Source organism: Rhinopithecus roxellana, chromosome 19 (assembly GCF_007565055.1).
Source record: "Rhinopithecus roxellana isolate Shanxi Qingling chromosome 19, ASM756505v1, whole genome shotgun sequence".
NCBI lineage: Eukaryota > Metazoa > Chordata > Mammalia > Primates > Cercopithecidae > Rhinopithecus > Rhinopithecus roxellana.
The window spans coordinates 2,064,387-2,083,209 of NC_044567.1; the positions used below are offsets into that span (position 1 = coordinate 2,064,387).

General features: G+C 48.8%; 1 protein-coding gene across 1 annotated transcript; it reads left to right on the top strand.

Annotated features, from left to right (window-relative positions):
* Nucleotides 1–7,668: 7,668 nt before the first annotated feature.
* PIRT (phosphoinositide interacting regulator of transient receptor potential channels) lies at nucleotides 7,669–18,597 on the top strand. Its single transcript, XM_010379582.2, has 2 exons — nucleotides 7,669–7,811; nucleotides 15,278–18,597. Exon 2 carries the CDS (start codon nucleotides 15,416–15,418, stop codon nucleotides 15,827–15,829), a length of 414 nt encoding a protein of 137 aa, XP_010377884.1. The 5' UTR covers nucleotides 7,669–7,811; nucleotides 15,278–15,415; the 3' UTR covers nucleotides 15,830–18,597.
* The last annotated feature ends 226 nt before the right edge of the window (nucleotides 18,598–18,823 follow it).

Sequence of the window (18,823 nt, forward strand, 5' to 3'; positions counted from 1 at the left end):
AAGGAAGAGAGACAGGAACAAGGAAAACCTTTAGAAGAGGCAAGAGGAGAGAGAAAAGCAAAGCCGGAGGGAGCCGGAGGGAGCTGGAGGTTAAGGATAACGCCTTAGACGCTGTGTGGCCTCAAGACAGCTGCCGGAGCCCAGCCAGAGTCACCTGTACTTCGGTCTCTCAAACGAGCCAAGAGGACCAGACTAGCAGAGACTTAGGGTCCCAGAATTCCATCTCCTTGGTCATGAGCCCTGATGGGAAGGGAAAGGAGGCAAAGACAAACATAGTGGGATATGGAGCAGGTGGAAGATGGTGGCTCCTCCCGGGGCTGCCTAGGTTGAGTAGTTGCTTTGCATAACTTTCCTGGGCCCTGGGTTAAAAAAAAAGGGTGGGGGGAAAGAGGCTTCTTGCCCTCCTTGGAAGGAGCCTAGAGTCTTGTGGGCAAAGGGGGGCCTCCTCTCCTCCACCCCCACCCTGGGCCTGGAGCCCCTCCCTCCCAGCCTGCTTCCCCCTTAATTCCCCTGGCTTTGCAACTTGCTCTGTTCTTGGGCACAGTTAGAGAGGGGGCTGGGACTCACTCTGAGCATAGTTTCCAATAGTTTCCAAAAGTGGTGGTGTTTTCTTTCGGCTTGCTGTGTGCTTGGTTAGGATAATGAGCTACCTAATGGTTATTAGACTATAATAAAACGATACCAAAACAAACAGTGCAAGACAAGGATGTCAACATAGGCACCTCTTTGTTAGGCTTGTCACCGACTGCCAGTGCTGACAGCCCACCCCGGACTCCTTCCCTTGGTTAGAACCTCACTCCCCCTCTGCACTGGCATTGGCAAGAGATGCCCAGGGTCCTGTGGAAACTCCTGCCCAGGGCAGTCGCCTCCTCCGAAGTTACCCCGAAGGTTCCTATTTGTTCATTCACCTGCCTTGGTGTGAGCGGGAGGGAGAGTGTAGCTGGGTTGCAAGTTCAGTTACTCCTGGGATCTGCTGTAAAGAAAGTGACTTCATTCCGAAGCTAGCTTAGGGGAAGAAACACAGGCTTCCTGCCTTAAGGGTACCGCTTCTCTTTCGGGAGAGAAAACAGGTTTTTAGAAAGGGATTTTGCATGAGTGGCAGGCAGGGGAGGAAACAAGCAGGTGGGGGGTCTGCGTAACTTCCGGTGCCTTTTCTATATGTGCCTTATCGACCAGGCTGCCTTACCGGAAGTGGTCAAGTTGGTGCCATCGCAGGCAGAATTAGGCTGTAAAGTGGCCTTGTCTCAAGTGCTCTCCAGATGAGAGAGTTTTGTAGCAGGCATACTTTTGGTTGTAAATTGACTTTTGTCTCTCAAGGCAAACGCCTGGTGGGAAAGGTTTCCACTCTTGAGCTTTTAAGTAAGCACACAGTTGGATAAGCTTGCTCTCTAGGCAGTATCTGGTGAAGGGAAGGTAAAAGGTTATAACTGCATTTCTAAAGAGCTAAGTAGGAAGTGGGGCACAGGAGAAGAGGAGGAAAGAGAAAAAATAATTTAAAAATTAACTTATTATCTCTTAGAAAATGAGAGTACTGGCCAGGCTACGGTGGCTCACTCCTGTAATCCCAGCACTTTGGGAGGCCTGAGGCAGGTGGATCATGAGGTCAGGAGATTGAGACCGTCCTGGCCAACATGGTGAAACCCCGTCTCTACTAAAACTACAAAAAATTAGCCAGGCTTGGTGGCAGGCACCTGCAGTCCCAGCTACTCGGGAGGCTGAGGCGGCAGAATCGCTTGACCCGGGAGGCGGAGCTTGCAGTGAGCCGAGATCACGTCACTGTACTCCAGCCTGGGAGACAGAGAGAGACTCTGTCTCAAAAAAAATAAAAAAAAAAAGAAAATGGGAGTACTCGGTTAGAAGGGGATGATGGTAATGACCATGGTATTCTCAGTCTTCTGGCTCAGTAACCAGTCCCAGCATCACAAGGCAGATGCAGACAGAAAATGTAGCCCCTGGCCCAATGGCATGTGAGCCAAAGCCCTCAATACATTGCCAGGTACCTTATGAATATTCATGTGACTGTTTATTCACCTTTGGGCACCTCTCCTGGGCTAAGGCATTGTACTAGGATCCAGGGCTACAGTGGAAATTGAGACATGGCCCTTGCAAGATGCAGGCAAGTGATAAATGGTACCGTGAGGAAGTAGGCAGCCAAATCTGGAATGAGGGAAGTTCTCTAAGACAGAAGTCCTGTGTCTCCAATAAATAAATGTTATGAACAGAGGAGGAAAAGGCTGTTAGAGGCCAAAAGAAGTGCTGGAGGCAGAGCTACTAAACTAATCGCTGGAACTTGCTGGGATCCTGCTTGGAAGAAACCTGACTCTTTGTGTGGTTTCGAGGCTGGGCATGGTGGTTCACATCTGTAATCCCAGCACTTCAGGAGGCCAAGGCAGGAGGATCACTTGAAGCCAGGAGTTCAAGACCAGCCTGGGCAACAAAAGTGAGACTCTCTCTACAAAAAAAAATTTAAAAATTAGCCAGGCATGGTGGCAGGTGCCTGTGATCCCAGCTACTCGGAAGGCTGAGATGGTAGACTCTCTTGAGCCCAGGAGGTCCAGGCTGCAGTGAGCCATGATCATACCACTGCATTCCAGCTTGGGCAACAAAGCGAGACCCGTGTTTCAAAAGCAAAAAAAAAAAAAAAGAAGGTGGTTTTGAGACAATCAAGGGAATGTGAATGTGGAATGGGCATTCACTTTAAGAATGCTTCAACTTCATGTATGGTTATGATGGCACCGTGGTTAGGATTTGAAAAAAGAAGGAAGGAAGAAGGAAGGAGGTCATCTGTTAGGGAAACACAAGTCTCTATGAGCAAGGCTTTACTGAAGAAGAGAAGTCTAGAATTTACTTTTTTTTTTTGAGGCGGAGTCTCGCTCTGTCGCCCAGGCTGGAGTGCAGTGGCACAATCTCGGCTCACGGCAAGCTCCGCCTCCCGGGTTCACGCCATTCTCCTGCCTCAGCCTCCCCAGTAGCTGGGACTACAGGCAGCCCGCCACCTCGCCCGGCTAGTTTTTTTGTATTTTTAGTAGAGACGGGGTTTCACCATGGTCTCGATCTCCTGACCTTGTGATCCGCCCGCCTCGGCCTCCCAAAGTGCTGGGATTACAGGCGTGAGCCACCGCGCCTGGCCTAGAATTTACTTTAAAATACTAAATGAAACAAAGTATCTTGACCAATGTAGGGGTTAGGGGTGCCACCCTCTGTGCAGTCAAAACTTCAAGTGTAACTTTTGACTCCCACAAACTTAATTACTAATATGCTATTGTTGACCAGAGGCCTTACTGATAAGATGAAGAGTCAATTAACATATAAATGAAACAGTATCTACTCATATATATATTTATACCAAATATAATTATATATAACATTATATATTATATATATAATACATATAAATATATTTAATATATAAATATATTATTTAATATTAATATATTAAATGTAATATATAATAAATATGAAAAATATATATTATAACATATTATAATATATATATATATTTTTAGACAGACTCTTGCTCTGTTGCCCAGGCTAGAGTGCAGTGGTGCAATCTTGGCTCACTGCAACCTCCATCTCCCGGGTTCACACCATTCTCCTGCCTCAGCCTTCCAGGTAGCTGGGACTGCAGGCACCCGCCACCATGCCCGACTAATTTTTTTTTTTTTTTTTTTTTTGCCTTTTTAGTAGAGACAGGGTTTCACCGTGTTAGCCAGGATGGTCTCAATCTCGTGACCTTGTGATCCACCCACCTCGGCCTCCCAAAGTGCTGGGATTACAGGTGTGAGCCACCGCGCCCGGCCAGCATCTACTCATATTTTATGCATTTATGACATATCTAATTTTTTCTTAAGTTTTTCAATATTTCTAGGCTATGCAGTTCGTATGTAGGTTTCTTCAAATTGTCACAAGTCTCAAAAAAGTCAATATATTTATGGAAGAAATATCCAGGCCAGGCATGGTGGCTCATTCCTTGTAATCTCAGCACTGTGGGAGGCCCAGACAGGAGGATTGCCTGAAGATGGAAGTTCAAGACCAGTCTGGGCAACATAGCAAGACACCATCTCTACAGAAAAAATGAAAGTTAGCCAGGCATGGTGGCACGTGCCTGTAGTCCTAGTTACTCAGGAGGCTAAGGCAGGAGGATTGCTTGAGCCCAGGAGCTCGAGGCTGCAGTGAACTGGGATCGCACCACTGCACTCCAGCCTGGAGGACAGCCAGACGCTATCCCAAAGAAGAAAAATTGCCAACATGTAAGTGGACCCTTGAAGTTCAAACTTGTGTTGCTCTCAAGGGTCAACCTTGTACATATACAAGGGAGACAAATGAAAAGAATCAACGTTGATAATTGTTGAAGCTGTGATTGTGGAAGCTCATTAGGTAATGCACACACGTGTGTGTGTTTAAAATTTTTCATAATAAACATTTTTTATTAAAAAAAAAAAAAAAAAAAAAAACCTATTCCAAGGAGTTTAGGGGATGCGAGTCAGGGACAGACAGACAATCATTAAGAAATATAATAGAGCAGAAGAGTGAAGGCCCAGCGGCTGTGCAGGGCCGAGGCCAGACTGACTGGATCAGTTAAATGAAGATGGGCCAGGTGCAGTGGCTCATGCCTGTAATTCCAGCACTCTGGGAGGCTGAGGCAGGCAGATCGCTTAAGCTCAGGAGTTCAAGACCAGCCTGGACAACATGGTGAAACCCCATCTCTACAAAAAAATAAAAATAAAAATGTAAACAAAAAACTTAGCCAGGCATGGTGGTGTGCATCTACAATCTCAGCTACTGGGAGGCTGAGGAGGGAGAATCACTCGCACCTGGGAGTCAAGGCTGCTGTGAGCCAAGATCACGCCAGTGCACTCCAGCCTGGGAAACAGGAGTGAGACCTTGTTTCAAAAATAAATAAATATGTACATACATTGCCAATGCAAGTGCAGAGGGGGAGTGAGGTTCTAACCAAGGGAAGGAGTCCGGGGTGGGCTGTCAGCACTGGCAGTCAGGTGACAAGCCTAACAAAGAGGTGCCTATGTTGACGTCCTTGTCTTGCACTGTTTGTTTTGGTATCTTTTTATCATAGTCTAATAACCATTAGGTAGCTCATTATCCCAACCAAGCACACAGCAAGCCGAAAGAAAACACCACCACTTTTGGAAACTATTGGAAACTATGCTCAGAATGAGTCCCAGCCCTCTCTCTAACTGTGCCCAAGAACAGAGCAAGATGCAAAGCCGGGGAAGCAAGGGGGGAAGCAGGCTGGGAGGGAGGGGCTCCAGGCCCAGGGTGGGGGTGGAGGAGAGAAGGCCCCCTTTGCCCACAAGACTCTGTGCCCTGGGAGGGGGTGAAGCCAAATACAGAGAACATTCCAGAAGGAGACAGCCCACATGCACAGGGACGGGTGTTCCAAATGACACGCCACTGCCCAAAAGTGTTCACTAAGGAAACCAATACATCTGGTTTGCTTGGAATGTTCATGGTTTTAGCACTGAAAGTCCCATATTTCAGGAAATCCATCAGTACCCAGTAAGCCTGGATGGCTGGTCACCCTACCTACCACTGTCTCGTGCAACGCTGGACTGGCCAGGTGAGGGGGCACAGCGCTGAGTAGGAGCAGCTACAGGGTGGGGAGTTAGGGCACTCTGGATAAGAGGCTAAGAGCCATCCCCAAGCAGGTACCATCTCTGCTCCCGTCCCCTTCAACACCACAGCTGCAGCAGCGGCCTCTTCAACCCGGGACACCGGAGTCAGCTGCCCAGGGACCATGATGGCTCCTCACGCCTCCTCATCTGTCCTGCTAGGAAGGGGGTCTGCAGACAGAACAGTTTCAACCCTGGACATGTTCTCCTCTGATGCTTGCTGCCCCTCCAATTTACATTTATACTTAAATATGTGCTTATACACATGTGTATTATATGCACATATACATTCTTTAAGCACTTGCGATGAGCATTTTCTCATTTAATCTTCATAAAAACTCTGTGATGTAGTAATGATCCCACTCAATGAACACATGAGGAAATTAAGGCCCAGAGAAGTAATTCATCCAAGCCCAAATACAGAGATAGCAATATACCTCACATAGCTACCTTATAGAGTTGTGTGGGGAATAAGTGAATGCTGTATATATAAAGTGCTTAGAAGAGTGCCTGACATGGAGGGAGTAGTAAATAAGGGTTTGACTTACGGATGGTATTACTCTGCCACACTGTCATGCCCTGCAGAGGGTGGGGGAATAGCCTGAACTTTGTAAAAATAAAAAAATAAATCATTTGATTATTTGTATTGCAAAATAATTCACTCTAGGGTTCCTCTGCAAGCCAGGTCACTTGGTGTTACAAACTGATTTGAGTAAAAAGTCAGAGGCACCTAAGGCAAAGCAACTCACATCCTCAAAAACCTTCAACGTCAAGTTCCCCTGGACACTCAAGGCAGGCCTCTCACTGCTCATTGCCCTGAGCAGTGATGCTCATCTTCGCAGAGGACAGAGGGCGTACTCAGCCTGATCTCTCACAGCAGCTCAGGGGACAGGCTCATCCTTCTAGCTGTCTGCTTCTCTAGGCGTGAATCACATAGCAAACTCTGCAGAGCCTTCCAGGCTCAGAATCTCCTGCTCATTGCACAGGTGAGGAACTCAAGATGTCAAATATGGGAGAGTCTCATACCTGCCTTGACAGCAGCTTCCTTGGATGGCTCCTAGGAAAGCCCTCCCTGCAGACCACAGAGGATGCTCCTCAGTGTACTGTTCCCAGTAGCAAGGATGCCCACCCACCAGTCATCCTGAGGAGCAACAGCTGCCCACATTCTCAGGTTAGTGTGGACCAGGGCAGGAGCCAGCATGCCTTTCAGAATCATAGGCAATTTTGCTGATCTCAGTGTATGCATCAGCATCTTGAAAACTGGCTACTCAACATCTCACACCCAGCTTCCCCAAGCACAGTCCGGTAAAGGTTTATGGAGGGTGAAAACGTTTTCACCCTCCTTGCACTGATATTCATCATTCTCTTCTCATCACGGTGGCAGCAGGCATCGCATGAAAAGCAGCAGGGCATCATGAGGAATGATTGGAGGAGTGATGGGGAACAAGCTCTTTTGCCTCTGTTTGAGATGTCGGGCCCGGGATGGGGGTAAGTCCTGTTGTGGACTCCTGGCATTTTGTAACATAGGGTGCCCACCCAGAGGCATTGGAAAGTTCCAAGGAGTGTCCCTGCCATCTTGCAACCAAGGGTGTTTTCTAAGTCTGCATGTGCCCCCTCCAATATCCAAAACACAGAGAGTTCCCAGATCGAATTACTAAGGCCTGCACTGAACAGAGCCAGTGCAGCGTGAGTCAGCCAGAGGGTCTGATCCAGTCTTTGGCAACCCATCCCCACCACCATGGCACCACCACATACCTCCACCAACCCAGAAACTCCAGGTCCTCTGATTTCTGAGCCTGGGTCAGGAGAAGCCGCCCTGCCCAGGCATCAGTGGAACGCACGCCTCCATGAAACCTGAAGACAGACTGCAGAGAAGCATCATGAATTTTTCACAAGATTCGTCTCATCATGGCTGAGCGGAGCTGAGAAAGCCACATTCCGAGGACCCGTGCCAACAGCTCACAAAGAGTTAACCCATTAGGCCATCGCCTGGTGAGCTCATCCATCCCTGCTGGAGCCTGCTCAGTTGCTGGGATTCACAGCACACCGACTTCTGGATGTGGTCAGGGTGGCTTTCTCCGGCTGGCATGGACTTGAGCAGAAACTCATTGCCGGCTTCCTCCTTGCACGAGCACCGAGTGATTCCCAGGTCCCCCATCCTCCCCTGGGACATCGAGGACAGTAAGTAAGGAGGGAACGTTTCCCTCTGCCCTTCCTTCCACCTCGCTGGAGGAAAGAGCTGGTTTTAACTTTGTTTTGGAGCATGTTGTCTTTGAACTGGGGGTTGGAAGGCAAGTAGGAACAACAAGCAGAGGAGAGGGGGCTATGCCCTGGGAGGGGGTGAAGCCAGCCTGGAGGCACTGCCTGCTGAGGGTCTTGGCAGACAGGTGTGGCCAGAGGAAGGGGGCCGCCCCTTGCTGTGTACCGTGAAGAAGGGAATTTGTGAGCAGACGCTGCTTCAGTCCTTCGTGTATAGCATCCAGCCTTCACTGTTAGCAGCCATTGTGGGAAGGGCTGGGCAGGGACTATCCTACCAAATCTAGGTGGGAGAAGGAGCAAAAAAAGCCAGACCATAAAGTGCAAGGCCACCCCCAGACCCCAGAGTACATGGGCAGAATCTCCGACCCAGGCTGTCCTCCTCGGCACCCCATATCAGACCTCAGCAGCTGCCAATGTCTTCCTCCTGCAGCTGTGGCAGGTGCCTGGGGCAGGTGCCAGAAAAACAAGGTAGGGTGCTCTGGCTGCCTCGGGAGTTTTATCTCAGAAAGGGGGAACAAGGCAGGCACATGCAAACATAGACAAAGACGTGGCTCAGTCAGGCAACTGTGTGCCATGGGGACCCTATATCCAGGTAGAGCCAGATGTGATCACACACATGATTGCCCAAGCTATTTTTCTACCCTGTCACTGGCCAGAGTCTGGCCACCAGCGGGGTGGCCCGACGAGGGAGGTGAGTGGCACCCTCCAGGTTGACTGTGACCTTTGGGAAACTTCCCTTCCTAGAAGCGCTATGAGCAGCTGACAGATGGGTGGCCATGGCCATGGTGACAGCAGCAGCTTACTCAGAAACTCTCTAGCTTCTACTTTATCAGCCCAGACACTTGGCTCCCACTCACCTTCTCAGAGGGGTGGACAGTCACCAACAGAATGTCCTGGTGAGGGGAAGACAGCACCACCAGAGAAGACAAGGGACCCTGAGGACAACCACTGGCAAGCTAGAGATGGGTGGGGCATTAATGGGGACTCCGTGAGGGAAACAGGAGGACCCTCCACTTCTCACCACTCTGGGTCTTCCACAGGAATAATACATGGTGTTACTCCCACCACTTCCATCCTGCCTTCCCCACTTCTCCCCCAGACTCCCCTCGCTGGGCCCAGCCTCCCAGCAGTGAGGTAATGTGTGCCTCTCTCCTCTGCTTTCAGCTCTTGCAACTCCCAGAATAGCCCAGGTGCTATCAGAGCTCCCTAGATGGAGGGGCCTGAAGGGCAGAAACTCGGGAAGGGCCAGATAACTCCAGGTCCAAGCACGGCAGCACAGCGGAACCTCTTACAATGTTAGGGTTGCCAGATGTATTGCCAGATGCCCAATTCAATTTGAATTTGATGATGAGTAAACTTTTTGCATGCATTGCTCCCATGCAATATTGAAACATTCTTATACGAAAAAAGTATCCATTGTTGATCTAAGGCTGAAATGTAACTGGACACCTTGTAGTTTTATTCTCTAAATCTGACAACCTTAGTAATACCAACCGTATTTCAGCACGTTCAAAGGAGGACAGCACCAGGGAAAGGCTGGGGAGTGAGTTTGGACCTGGAGATGTACAGGTATGGGGTGATGGAATGCAAGTGAAGAAAACAAGAAGAAAAAAAAGGCAGGGCCCTCGTTCAAAGGAGGACAGCACCAGGGAAAGGCTGGGGAGTGAGTTCGGAGGTGGAGATGTACAGGTACGGGGTGGTGGAATGCAAGTGAAGAAAACAAGAAGAAAAAAAAGGCAGGGCCCTTTCCTTGAGAAAGCATAAATAAAAGAGCAGGGCTGGTCGGGCACAGTAGCTCACGCCGGTAATCCTAACACTTTGAGAGGCTGAGGGAGGTGGATCACCTGAGGTCAGGAGTTCAAGGCCAGCCTGGCCAACATGGCAAAACCCCGTCTCTAATAAAAATACAAAAATTAGCCAGGTGGGGTGGCAGCACCTGTAATCCCAGCTACTTGAGAGGCTGAGGCAGGAGAATCGCGTGAACCTGGGAGGTGGAGGTTGCAGTGACCTAAGATCATACCAGGTCACTCTAGCCTGGGCAAAAGAGCAAAACTCCATCATAACATAAAATAAAATAAAATAAAATAAAATAAAATAATAAAATAAAAGCAGGATTTGGAGGCCGGCAGCTCTGAGCCTGTGTTCCTAGCTGCAAAATGGGAATAATAGTGTTACCCTCTTAGAGTGGAGGATTAAAAGAGACTCCCCAGGCAAAGAAAGTGGCACACGCCAGGCATCTTATGCTGGATTTGTGGCATAGTGACAGTGGTGACTTTGAGGCCGCTGTGCCACAGGCCCCTTGCTGGCCTCTTGCTGCTTGCTGGCCCCAGCTCGGCGACCCTGGCATCCTTGGCAGCTCCACCCAACAGTCCTGGGCCTATCTCCTCAGCCAAGGCTGCAGTTCCGTTCACTACGTGCCACCTCAGGTGTCCTCCCCACTTGCTTTTCCCACAATTTTGAAAAGAAAAGTTAAAACTGCCCCAAAGAGGGGAGCAGATAGTCTGGAGCCAGGCAGGCTGCAAAACTCACATTCCAATCCAGATGCTCTCCTCTCCTGTGAGTCATCTTGAGCAAGTCACTTAAACCTCTCTGATCCTCAGTTTCCTCACCTGCAAAGTGGGGCAAGAATATAGCTTCCCCAGAGGAGTGACTGGGTGGGAGGACGAAATGAGGCAATGCAGACAAAGCATTTAGCGAGGTTCCCGCCACACACTAAGCATTTGATAAATAGTCGTTATTATTATTGTATAAAAAGCACCTGCCTTCCCCAGCCACATGGCCTCTTTGGCCTTGGAGAAGCAGCTGAGGTACAATGGGGATTTTTGTAGGAACTTCGGCCAGCAGAAGGAAGCCTGCCTTGGCGAGGTGAGCTGTCACTCAGGCCAAAGAAGGGAGGCAGGGAGGAGTTGGTCAGTGTGTCCTGCCTTTGCCCCTTCACGGCTGCCTCCATGCCACCTTGTGAGCTGCTCCCTTCCTAACACCTGGCTGTAAGATCAAAGGGAGGTTTTTACAACCACCGGGTGGGAAGGAACAGGACCCGTGACTTGGTAAAGCAGTACGAGTCAGGTTTTAACCTTCTGTAGTTAAAAAAAAAAAAAAAAAAAAAAAAAAAAGGCCGGGCACAGTGGCTCACTCCTGTAATCTCAATACTTTGGGAGGCCAAGGCGGGCGGATCATGAGGTTAGGAGATTGAGATCATCCTGGCTAACACAATGAAACCCCATCTCTACTAAAAATACAAAAAATTAGCCAGGCGTGGTGGCGGGCACCTGTAGTCCCAGCTACTCGGGAGGCTGAGGCAGAAGAATGGCGTGAACCTGGGAAGTGGAGGTTGCAGTGAGCTGAGATCGTGCCACTGCATTCCAGCCTGGACGACAAGAGCGAAACTCCATCTCAAAAAAAAAAAAAAAGAAAAACAGAATCAGAATATCGCCAGCACCTCAAAAGTCCCCATTCCAGTCACTACCACCACCAAACGCAGCCACTATCCTAACCTCTCATAGCATAGACTGTTTTACATGTATTTGAATTTTATGGAAATGAGATCACATCGCATGCATTCTTTCTCTGTCTGGCTTCTCATTGCTATATAGTCCCAGACCAGCACTGTTTCTTGGTGCCAGCCTGCAGCCTTCTCAGCCTGGTTGTGTACTATAATTAAGTCCCCACCCAGTTGAACACTTCCTGTTCCTGAGCTCCCTCGCTCCCAGATGGCAGCTCCCAGGAGCAAGTTCTTCCATGCCCAGCCCCAGCTATCTTCTCTGGCACCACTGAGAATCACTGCATTTTAATTCCTTCATCACAACCTTTCCAACCTCAGGAAACAGCAATCATATCTCCCCATGTCTTCACTGAAAAGGACTGGAAATGACTACTGAGAAAAAGAAATTCTGCTTAAGATGATCAAACACCCTCACATGAGACCAGATTGCAATAACCAGCACAAGGTCTCCTAACAGCTTTATGAACCCATCCCTGCCCCTCAGCCCACAGAGGAAAAAAAAATCACTCTTTAAATGGCTGCTTTGCTTATGCAAATATACCACAGGCTCCAAAGGGAAGCACACACTGGGTGCTTATGGTTACAAAAGCACCTTGTAATATTTTCAGAGTCTTAGGAAGCAGAGATCCAAACTGTAACATCACCAAGGCCAAATTCTGAAGGCCTTGGTTACAACTCCTCTGTCCCCCTGTTAAAGGGGAGGGATCTGTAACTGCTTGTTCTAGAGAATGGAATCATCATTCTTGGGGTCAGGGGCGACGCTAGTTCAGAAAAGTTCAGGCCTGAGCAGTGAGGGATGGAATGAGCAGGTTGGAGAGATTCAGCTGAAACTGATGCCGTCGGAAGGATTGAAGGAGAACGCATTCAGTAAAGGACTCCTCTCTGTGTAGAAGTGCCTTGGTCAAGCGGAAGGGGCAGGTTGCAGATAAATGTAGCATGTATCAGGACTTGGGAGCCACCAGCTCCAGACACCAACTCCTTTATCCCAAGCTGTCTTTAACTCCTGGCCAGTAACATGGTTTCCCAAAGTGCACCCCACCACAGATCTGAGTCTAATTCCAGCCTCCCTCGCAGGCATCCTATTTGAGCTGGGGAAGGTGGTTTCATTGTGACCGGGATGAATAGTCCACCTTCCCCAATACAGTTTTTTGCTATGGAAAGAAATCTCTCGCATCCCACTCACAAACAGGGATATTTGTAAATGCTGATGTGAGTGGGGCGTGAGTAGCCAAACAGGAAACAAAAGAAGAAGCCAGAGGAGGAAGTGCAGGATTCTTGGCCAGGAAAGAGGGTAGAAGCCAAGGTCCAGAGGCTTTGATCTGAAGAGGGAAAAAGAGCAGAAGCCTAAGAGAGCTGCTTAAGGAAAGTCATCCCAAGCAGGCAGGGGCCCCTCAGAGAACAGCCAGAGAGCTTGAGGACTCGGGGTACAGGAGGAGAGAGCCTGCGGGCTCTATCCCAGAGAGCAGCAAACGCCTGAGCTTACTGCAGGGAAGGATCCAGGCTCCTGCTAGAAGACAAATAAGTGTGTAAGTGGTTTCTATGTAAGTGGAGAAGGTCCTGCGTTTGTCCTTAGCAACCAGTGGAAGGGAGAGGAGGGGAAACAAGGAAGAGAGAGTTGTTCATTTACTTACTCACTCAATTAAAGATACACTAAATCTCTGGGGTACAGAGTACTGTACAGACATCTTGGAGACATCTGAAAGATGAAGCAGGGCAGTAACTTTGTGAAACCTCCAGGCAGGGAACCTGGGCTCTCGCCAATAGAACCTATCCTCAGGAAGTATCTAATATCAATCATTTACATCTTATGACCTTGTTGGAAATATATAGACCTTTGCCTTGAAGCCACATTTCTGATTATGAAATGTAAGGCTTTAATCTAGGCTGGGTGCAGTGGCTCACACCTATAATCTCAGCACTTTGGGAAGCTAAGGAGGGTGGATCACCTGAGGTCAGGAGTTCAAGACCAGCCTGACCAACATGGTGAAACCTTGTCTGTACTGAAAACATAAAAATTAGCTGGGTGTGGTGGCGAGTGCCTGTAATCCCAGCTACTCAGGAGGCTGAGGCAGGAGAATCGCTGGAACCTGGGAGGCGGAGGTTACAGTGAGCCAGGATTGCACCATTGCACTCCAGACTAGCAATAAGAGCAAAACTACACATTAAAAAAAAAAAAAGAAAGAAAGAAAGGAAAAAAAGAAATCCTTCAATCGGACCTTAAAATAATTTGAGGAAGCATTGGTATGGTGAAGTATTTGGCGGGCAAGCAGTGCTTTTCTACATCCCAGCCCTGAAATTGCTCTACATGGATGACCATCTACCTCTCCTGAGTTGGAGTCAGCAAGGAGGTAGCCCCAGTCCTGAGAGCCATGCAGATGGGCTCTCAATGAGACACTGGAGTGGGTCGTTGAGTGAGACTCCATACCTTTCCAGGCCTAAGAATGGGAAGCTGGAAATTGGCCTCGATGTAATTAACATGGAGGGTGGGGAAGGGTGGCATTTAGATCTTAGAAGGTTGCACTGTAGGGGCTGGGCACGGTGACTCATGCCTGTAATCCCAGCACTTTGGGAGGCTGAGGTGGGCGGATCACCTGAGGTCGGGAATTCGAGACCAGCCTGACCAACATGGAGAAACCCTGCCTCTACTAAAAATACAAAATTAGCTGGGCATGGTAGCGTATGCCTGCAATCCCCACTACTCAGGAGGCTGAGACAGAAGGATTGCTTGAACCTGGGAGGCAGAGGTTGCGGTGAGCTGAGATCACTGCATTGCACTCCAGCCTGGGCAACAAGAGTGAAACTCCATCTCAAGAAAAGGAAAAAAGGTTGCACTGTGAACCTGAGACCTCACTGTCCTCTGCTGACAGAGCACATGAAAGCCCAGGCTGCACGAAATGGTATTCTCCAACCTGTGCATAGCCTGGTAGGAGTGACGGGTTCAAATCTGAGCTCAGGCAGTTCCTTATCGTGTGATCTTCAAGAAGTTGCTTCACCTCTCTGAAGCTTCACTATCTCATCTGTAAAACAGAACTAATGCCTAATTCACAGGTTTATTGTGAGTTTCAGTTTAATAAAGGAAGTGTTTGATGCAGTGTGTGGCACAGGACACACATGCAGAATTTATCTATAAAGCATCACTCTTCTAATAGACAAACGATATCATTTATGGAGTACTTGCCATATGCTAGACATTATTTCAATGCATTACACCACTTAACTCACATGACCTTTTTGAAAATTCTATGAAAGAAGTAATGTTACCCTCATCTTATAGGTAAGAAAACTGAGACAAGGATAGGTTGAGTAGTTCCATCAAGATCAGACAGCTAGAAAGTGGTTGGGTCTGAAAATAAAATGCCCTTTCAATAAACTGTAGCTGGCCGGGCGTGGTGGCCTGTAATCCCAGCACTTTGGGAGACCGAGGCGGGCAGATAACTTGAGGTCAGGAGTTCAAGACCAGCCTGGCCAACATGGTGAAAACCTGTCTACTAAAAATACAAAAATTAGCCAGGCTTCGTGGCAGGTGCCTGTAATCCCAGCTACTCAGGAGGCTGAGGCAGAAGAATCACTTGAACCTGGGAGGTGGAGGTTGCAGTGAGTTGAGGTCACGCCACTGCACTCCAGCCTGGGTGACAGAGGGAGACTCTGTCGCAAAAAAAAAAAGAAAAAAAAAAACTATAGCTTTTGTTTGTTTCTAAAATGGCATCACTTGTTTTAAATATTAAAAGCTATTGAATAAATATTTAAATAGTGATCCTTGTTTTAAATAGTAAAAGCTATTGAATAAAATGTTGTAATATTTATCTCTCACAAGAAAAAAAATTATACCAGCTTGGGTGGTTTCTTATTTACATGAATTTCATTTCACTTTCTTTTTTGGCTTCAGCACAAAGACCTTGTTCACCCTCCACTGAGAGTGGGGCTAGAGATGGATGCTGAGTACAGGAAGGGTGTGTGAGGATTCCTTTGGCTCCACTCTTGTTTCCAACTTTTGCCGGTCCTAGGTGCCCAGTCCTGAGCAATCATGACGATGGAGACTCTCCCCAAGGTTCTGGAAGTCGATGAGAAGTCTCCAGAAGCCAAGGACCTGCTGCCCAGCCAGACCGCCAGCTCCCTGTGCATCAGCTCCAGGAGCGAGTCTGTCTGGACCACCACCCCCAGGAGTAACTGGGAAGTCTACCGCAAGCCCATCGTCATCATGTCGGTGGGCGGTGCCATCCTGCTTTTTGGCGTGGTCATCACCTGCTTGGCCTACACCTTGAAGCTGAGTAAGAAGAATGTCTCCATCCTCAAAATGGCAGGGCCCGGCTTCCTGTCCCTGGGACTCATGATGCTGGTGTGTGGGCTGGTGTGGGTGCCCATCATCAAAAAGAAACAGAAGCACAGACAGAAGTCGAACTTCTTACGCAGCCTCAAGTCCTTCTTCCTGACTCGCTGATGGTGGTTTCTGCATCTCTCTGCCACCTTGAGTGGGAGAAGATCTGACGACCAACATCTGACATCCCCATGAATGCCATGAAACTGATCCAGGAAAATGCTCTTCCTGACCCAGTGGGGACGGCAGAGCTCAGGGCTCCATCCCCCATGCAGCCGGGAACGTTGCCAGATATATCCACTTTACCTGTATTCTGACTGATGCTTCCTTGGATCTTGGCTGTGGCTTTCCCTTTTGTCACTCTAACCCCTTGCCTCTGCATCCAGACATCATTCATCTAACGCTCTCTGCCAAGTGCAATGCATGCTGGGAAATTCTTCGGGGGTGGGCTATGACCCAGGGAGAACCTCTTGTTTACACATCTGAGTGCCAGAGCTGGATTCTTCATTTGCATCCTTCTGGAACCAAAACTGACCCATGGAGGTCCTTTACAGAGGAGGGACGGACGGCTGAGTTCTGACCCATTGGGTTTGACAGCCCCAGCTCCCTCAGCAGACTTTCAAGATCACAAGTGTCAAACATTCCAAAGACTGAACAATGAAGGGAGGCCTGGGAAAAACACTCTCCAAGATGACACGTGCCCCTGGACGTGGCAACATGACTCTAGGGGTTTGTCAGCTGAAGAAGTTTAACTCCTAATTATATAATATTTACATCAGAGGCAGTGGGGTAGGCTAGGGGATGTCACAGTTTCTGCTTGACCTTCTAACTCCTTCTCATTGACCACTTTCTTTGAACTTGGTCGTTAGCCAAGGACGAATGCATGTTGCCCTAATTTCTTTCCTACCCCTGCCTCTACCTCTGCATCTAGAACAGCAAAATGGAAAGATACAGAGGGATCCTGTAAGATTGTTTTCCCCTTCACGTCTATCAAGATCAAAATTGAGAGGATCAAGTTCCATATCCAAATGATCTGTAGGTTGCTAGAGATGGAATTCACGTTAGAAAATTCCAACTTCTGTTATCCCTGCCCCCGCCCACCAAAAAAGTCAACACTTACTCAGTGTCCCGCTCTGGGATAAGCCCTGGCTGGGAGCAAGACACGATCCCTGCTGTCTTCTTGCTTCCCAAGGTGAGAGCGGCAGCCAAGCCAACCAGCAAAATGCAGGTGGTTGTGGGAACACAGGAGGCGTCTACCCTAAACTTGAGAGAGGACAGAGAAATTCCTGGAGGCCATGTCCTCCAACCCAAAAACAAAAGGAAGGATAAGAGTTGCCAAAGAGAGGAAAGAACAGCATCGGAAGTAGCAGGCGCTGCCATGTATGTACAGGAGCAGCTTGGGGAAGGGGAAGCACGATGGGATTAGGAAACTGCACGGCCCCTTGTCTGACTCTCAGATGTTTTTACTTCATCCCTCTCTTGGCCGACTTCCCACCTCTTCCCCAAGTGCCTAGTGTAGCTTCTCCTGGAGGCACATTGTAGAGCCTCCTGGGGTCTATGGTAGAGACGGGAAGTGGGTTTCCAGAGGGCCTGCCAAGCAGAGAGTCCCTGAGAGGTAAGTGCTTCTGTAATTCCCTGTGGCAATCAAGAGGCCCATAGGTGAAGGAACAGAAGTAGTACCTGTGAGCGAGCCAGTCACACTGCCGTAGGCCAAGCCAAAGACTCCTGGAGAGCATTTGGTAATGAGGTGTGAGAGGAGAGCATCCTGCACCAGAATCACCCTTGTCTTGAGGTAATTCTCTTCACTCCTCCGCCTTGTGGCCTCCCCAGTCACCATGGCCCTCCAGATATCCCTGTCCTCTATGGCAGTTCCATATGCAGAGCCAGAATCCATCCTTGTTCCCTCTACATTGTGGGAAAATCCATGGAGGCAAGCACTTTTGTCATGGGGACCGCCCCTTACCTGACCCACCCACGGAGTCAGTTTGGGGAACTCATGGCTGTTGAGGCTCACCCAGGATGGCCATAGCCTTCATGCAGACCCATGCCAGTGTGGCCAGGTCTCTAGCTCACCTCCAGCCTTGCACACAGGCGGTCAGGACCAATCTTGGGAGTGTTGCAAGTGCTATGTCATTAATCGTAGTTTTAGTGCCTCAGTGACAAACCTTGCAGATCATTTTCCTTCTTCTGACATGAATGCAGATTTTAGATTGGCCCTATAGTATCACCCTTGCATTTCTCGATGCGTTCTTAAATGGGAGCAAATGGGATGGGCCCCAAATCACTCACTGGAAACTCATACTCCAGGTGCCTCATTTCCTCTGCCCAGGAGCTTGTAGCCTGGGCACAGCTATATCAGGTGGGCCCATTTGGATGCTGCTATCACGGATGTCTTAGTGGAAGGAAGTTTGAGGACAACCACAACTCTAGAAGTCCAGGTTCTGGATTCACTTTGCAGACTCTAGCAGTACCTGCCTCCATTCCCTGCTCACTCAAGCTAGTTTCTCAGCAGAGAAAACATGAGGAAATATCCCCAAACATTGTCATCCCCACTGGGATCCTCCACATGAGTGTGGGCTGGAAATGTTCCAGGGTCACACTGAGGCAGGACATTGAGGTGTTTGCCAATGCCTGTTGCCACATGGAAGGCTGAAGTATGGATGCATCTGATCTGGGAATGCAGCCCAGGTCAGACTCCACATTTCTGCAACAAAGCATCACCTGCAATGACTCTTTTCATGTCAGTGGGTCAAAGGACAGAACCAGCTTCCATGTATTCAGCTCACTAGATTGTATCATGCTCCCCATGGCTGTTATGTTTGGGAGAGTTTGATGTAACCCAAAGCCTAAAGGAATCAAGGTAATGTTGAATTGTATTCAATGTAACAGTGTCTGCTGTGTTTTCATTCCTCTCTCCAGGAATTTCAAGACTATGTCCACCAATTAATTCCTCTAAAACGCACCCCACCCTCCATTGCCACACATCCTTCTCCCCAGATTGCTAGCTGGGAGAAAATGGACAGAATGGGTTTTGTGCATGGTTCCTCGGGCATCTTGTAGGAACTGATGACCCTACTCTGAGATGCTGACAGGGCAGAGACCAGCAGCTTCCAACTC

Excerpts from the sequence above, each read along its gene's own strand:
- PIRT (XM_010379582.2), top strand. The coding sequence starts at position 15,416 with ATGACGATGGAGACTCTCCCCAAGGTTCTGGAAGTCGATGAGAAGTCT.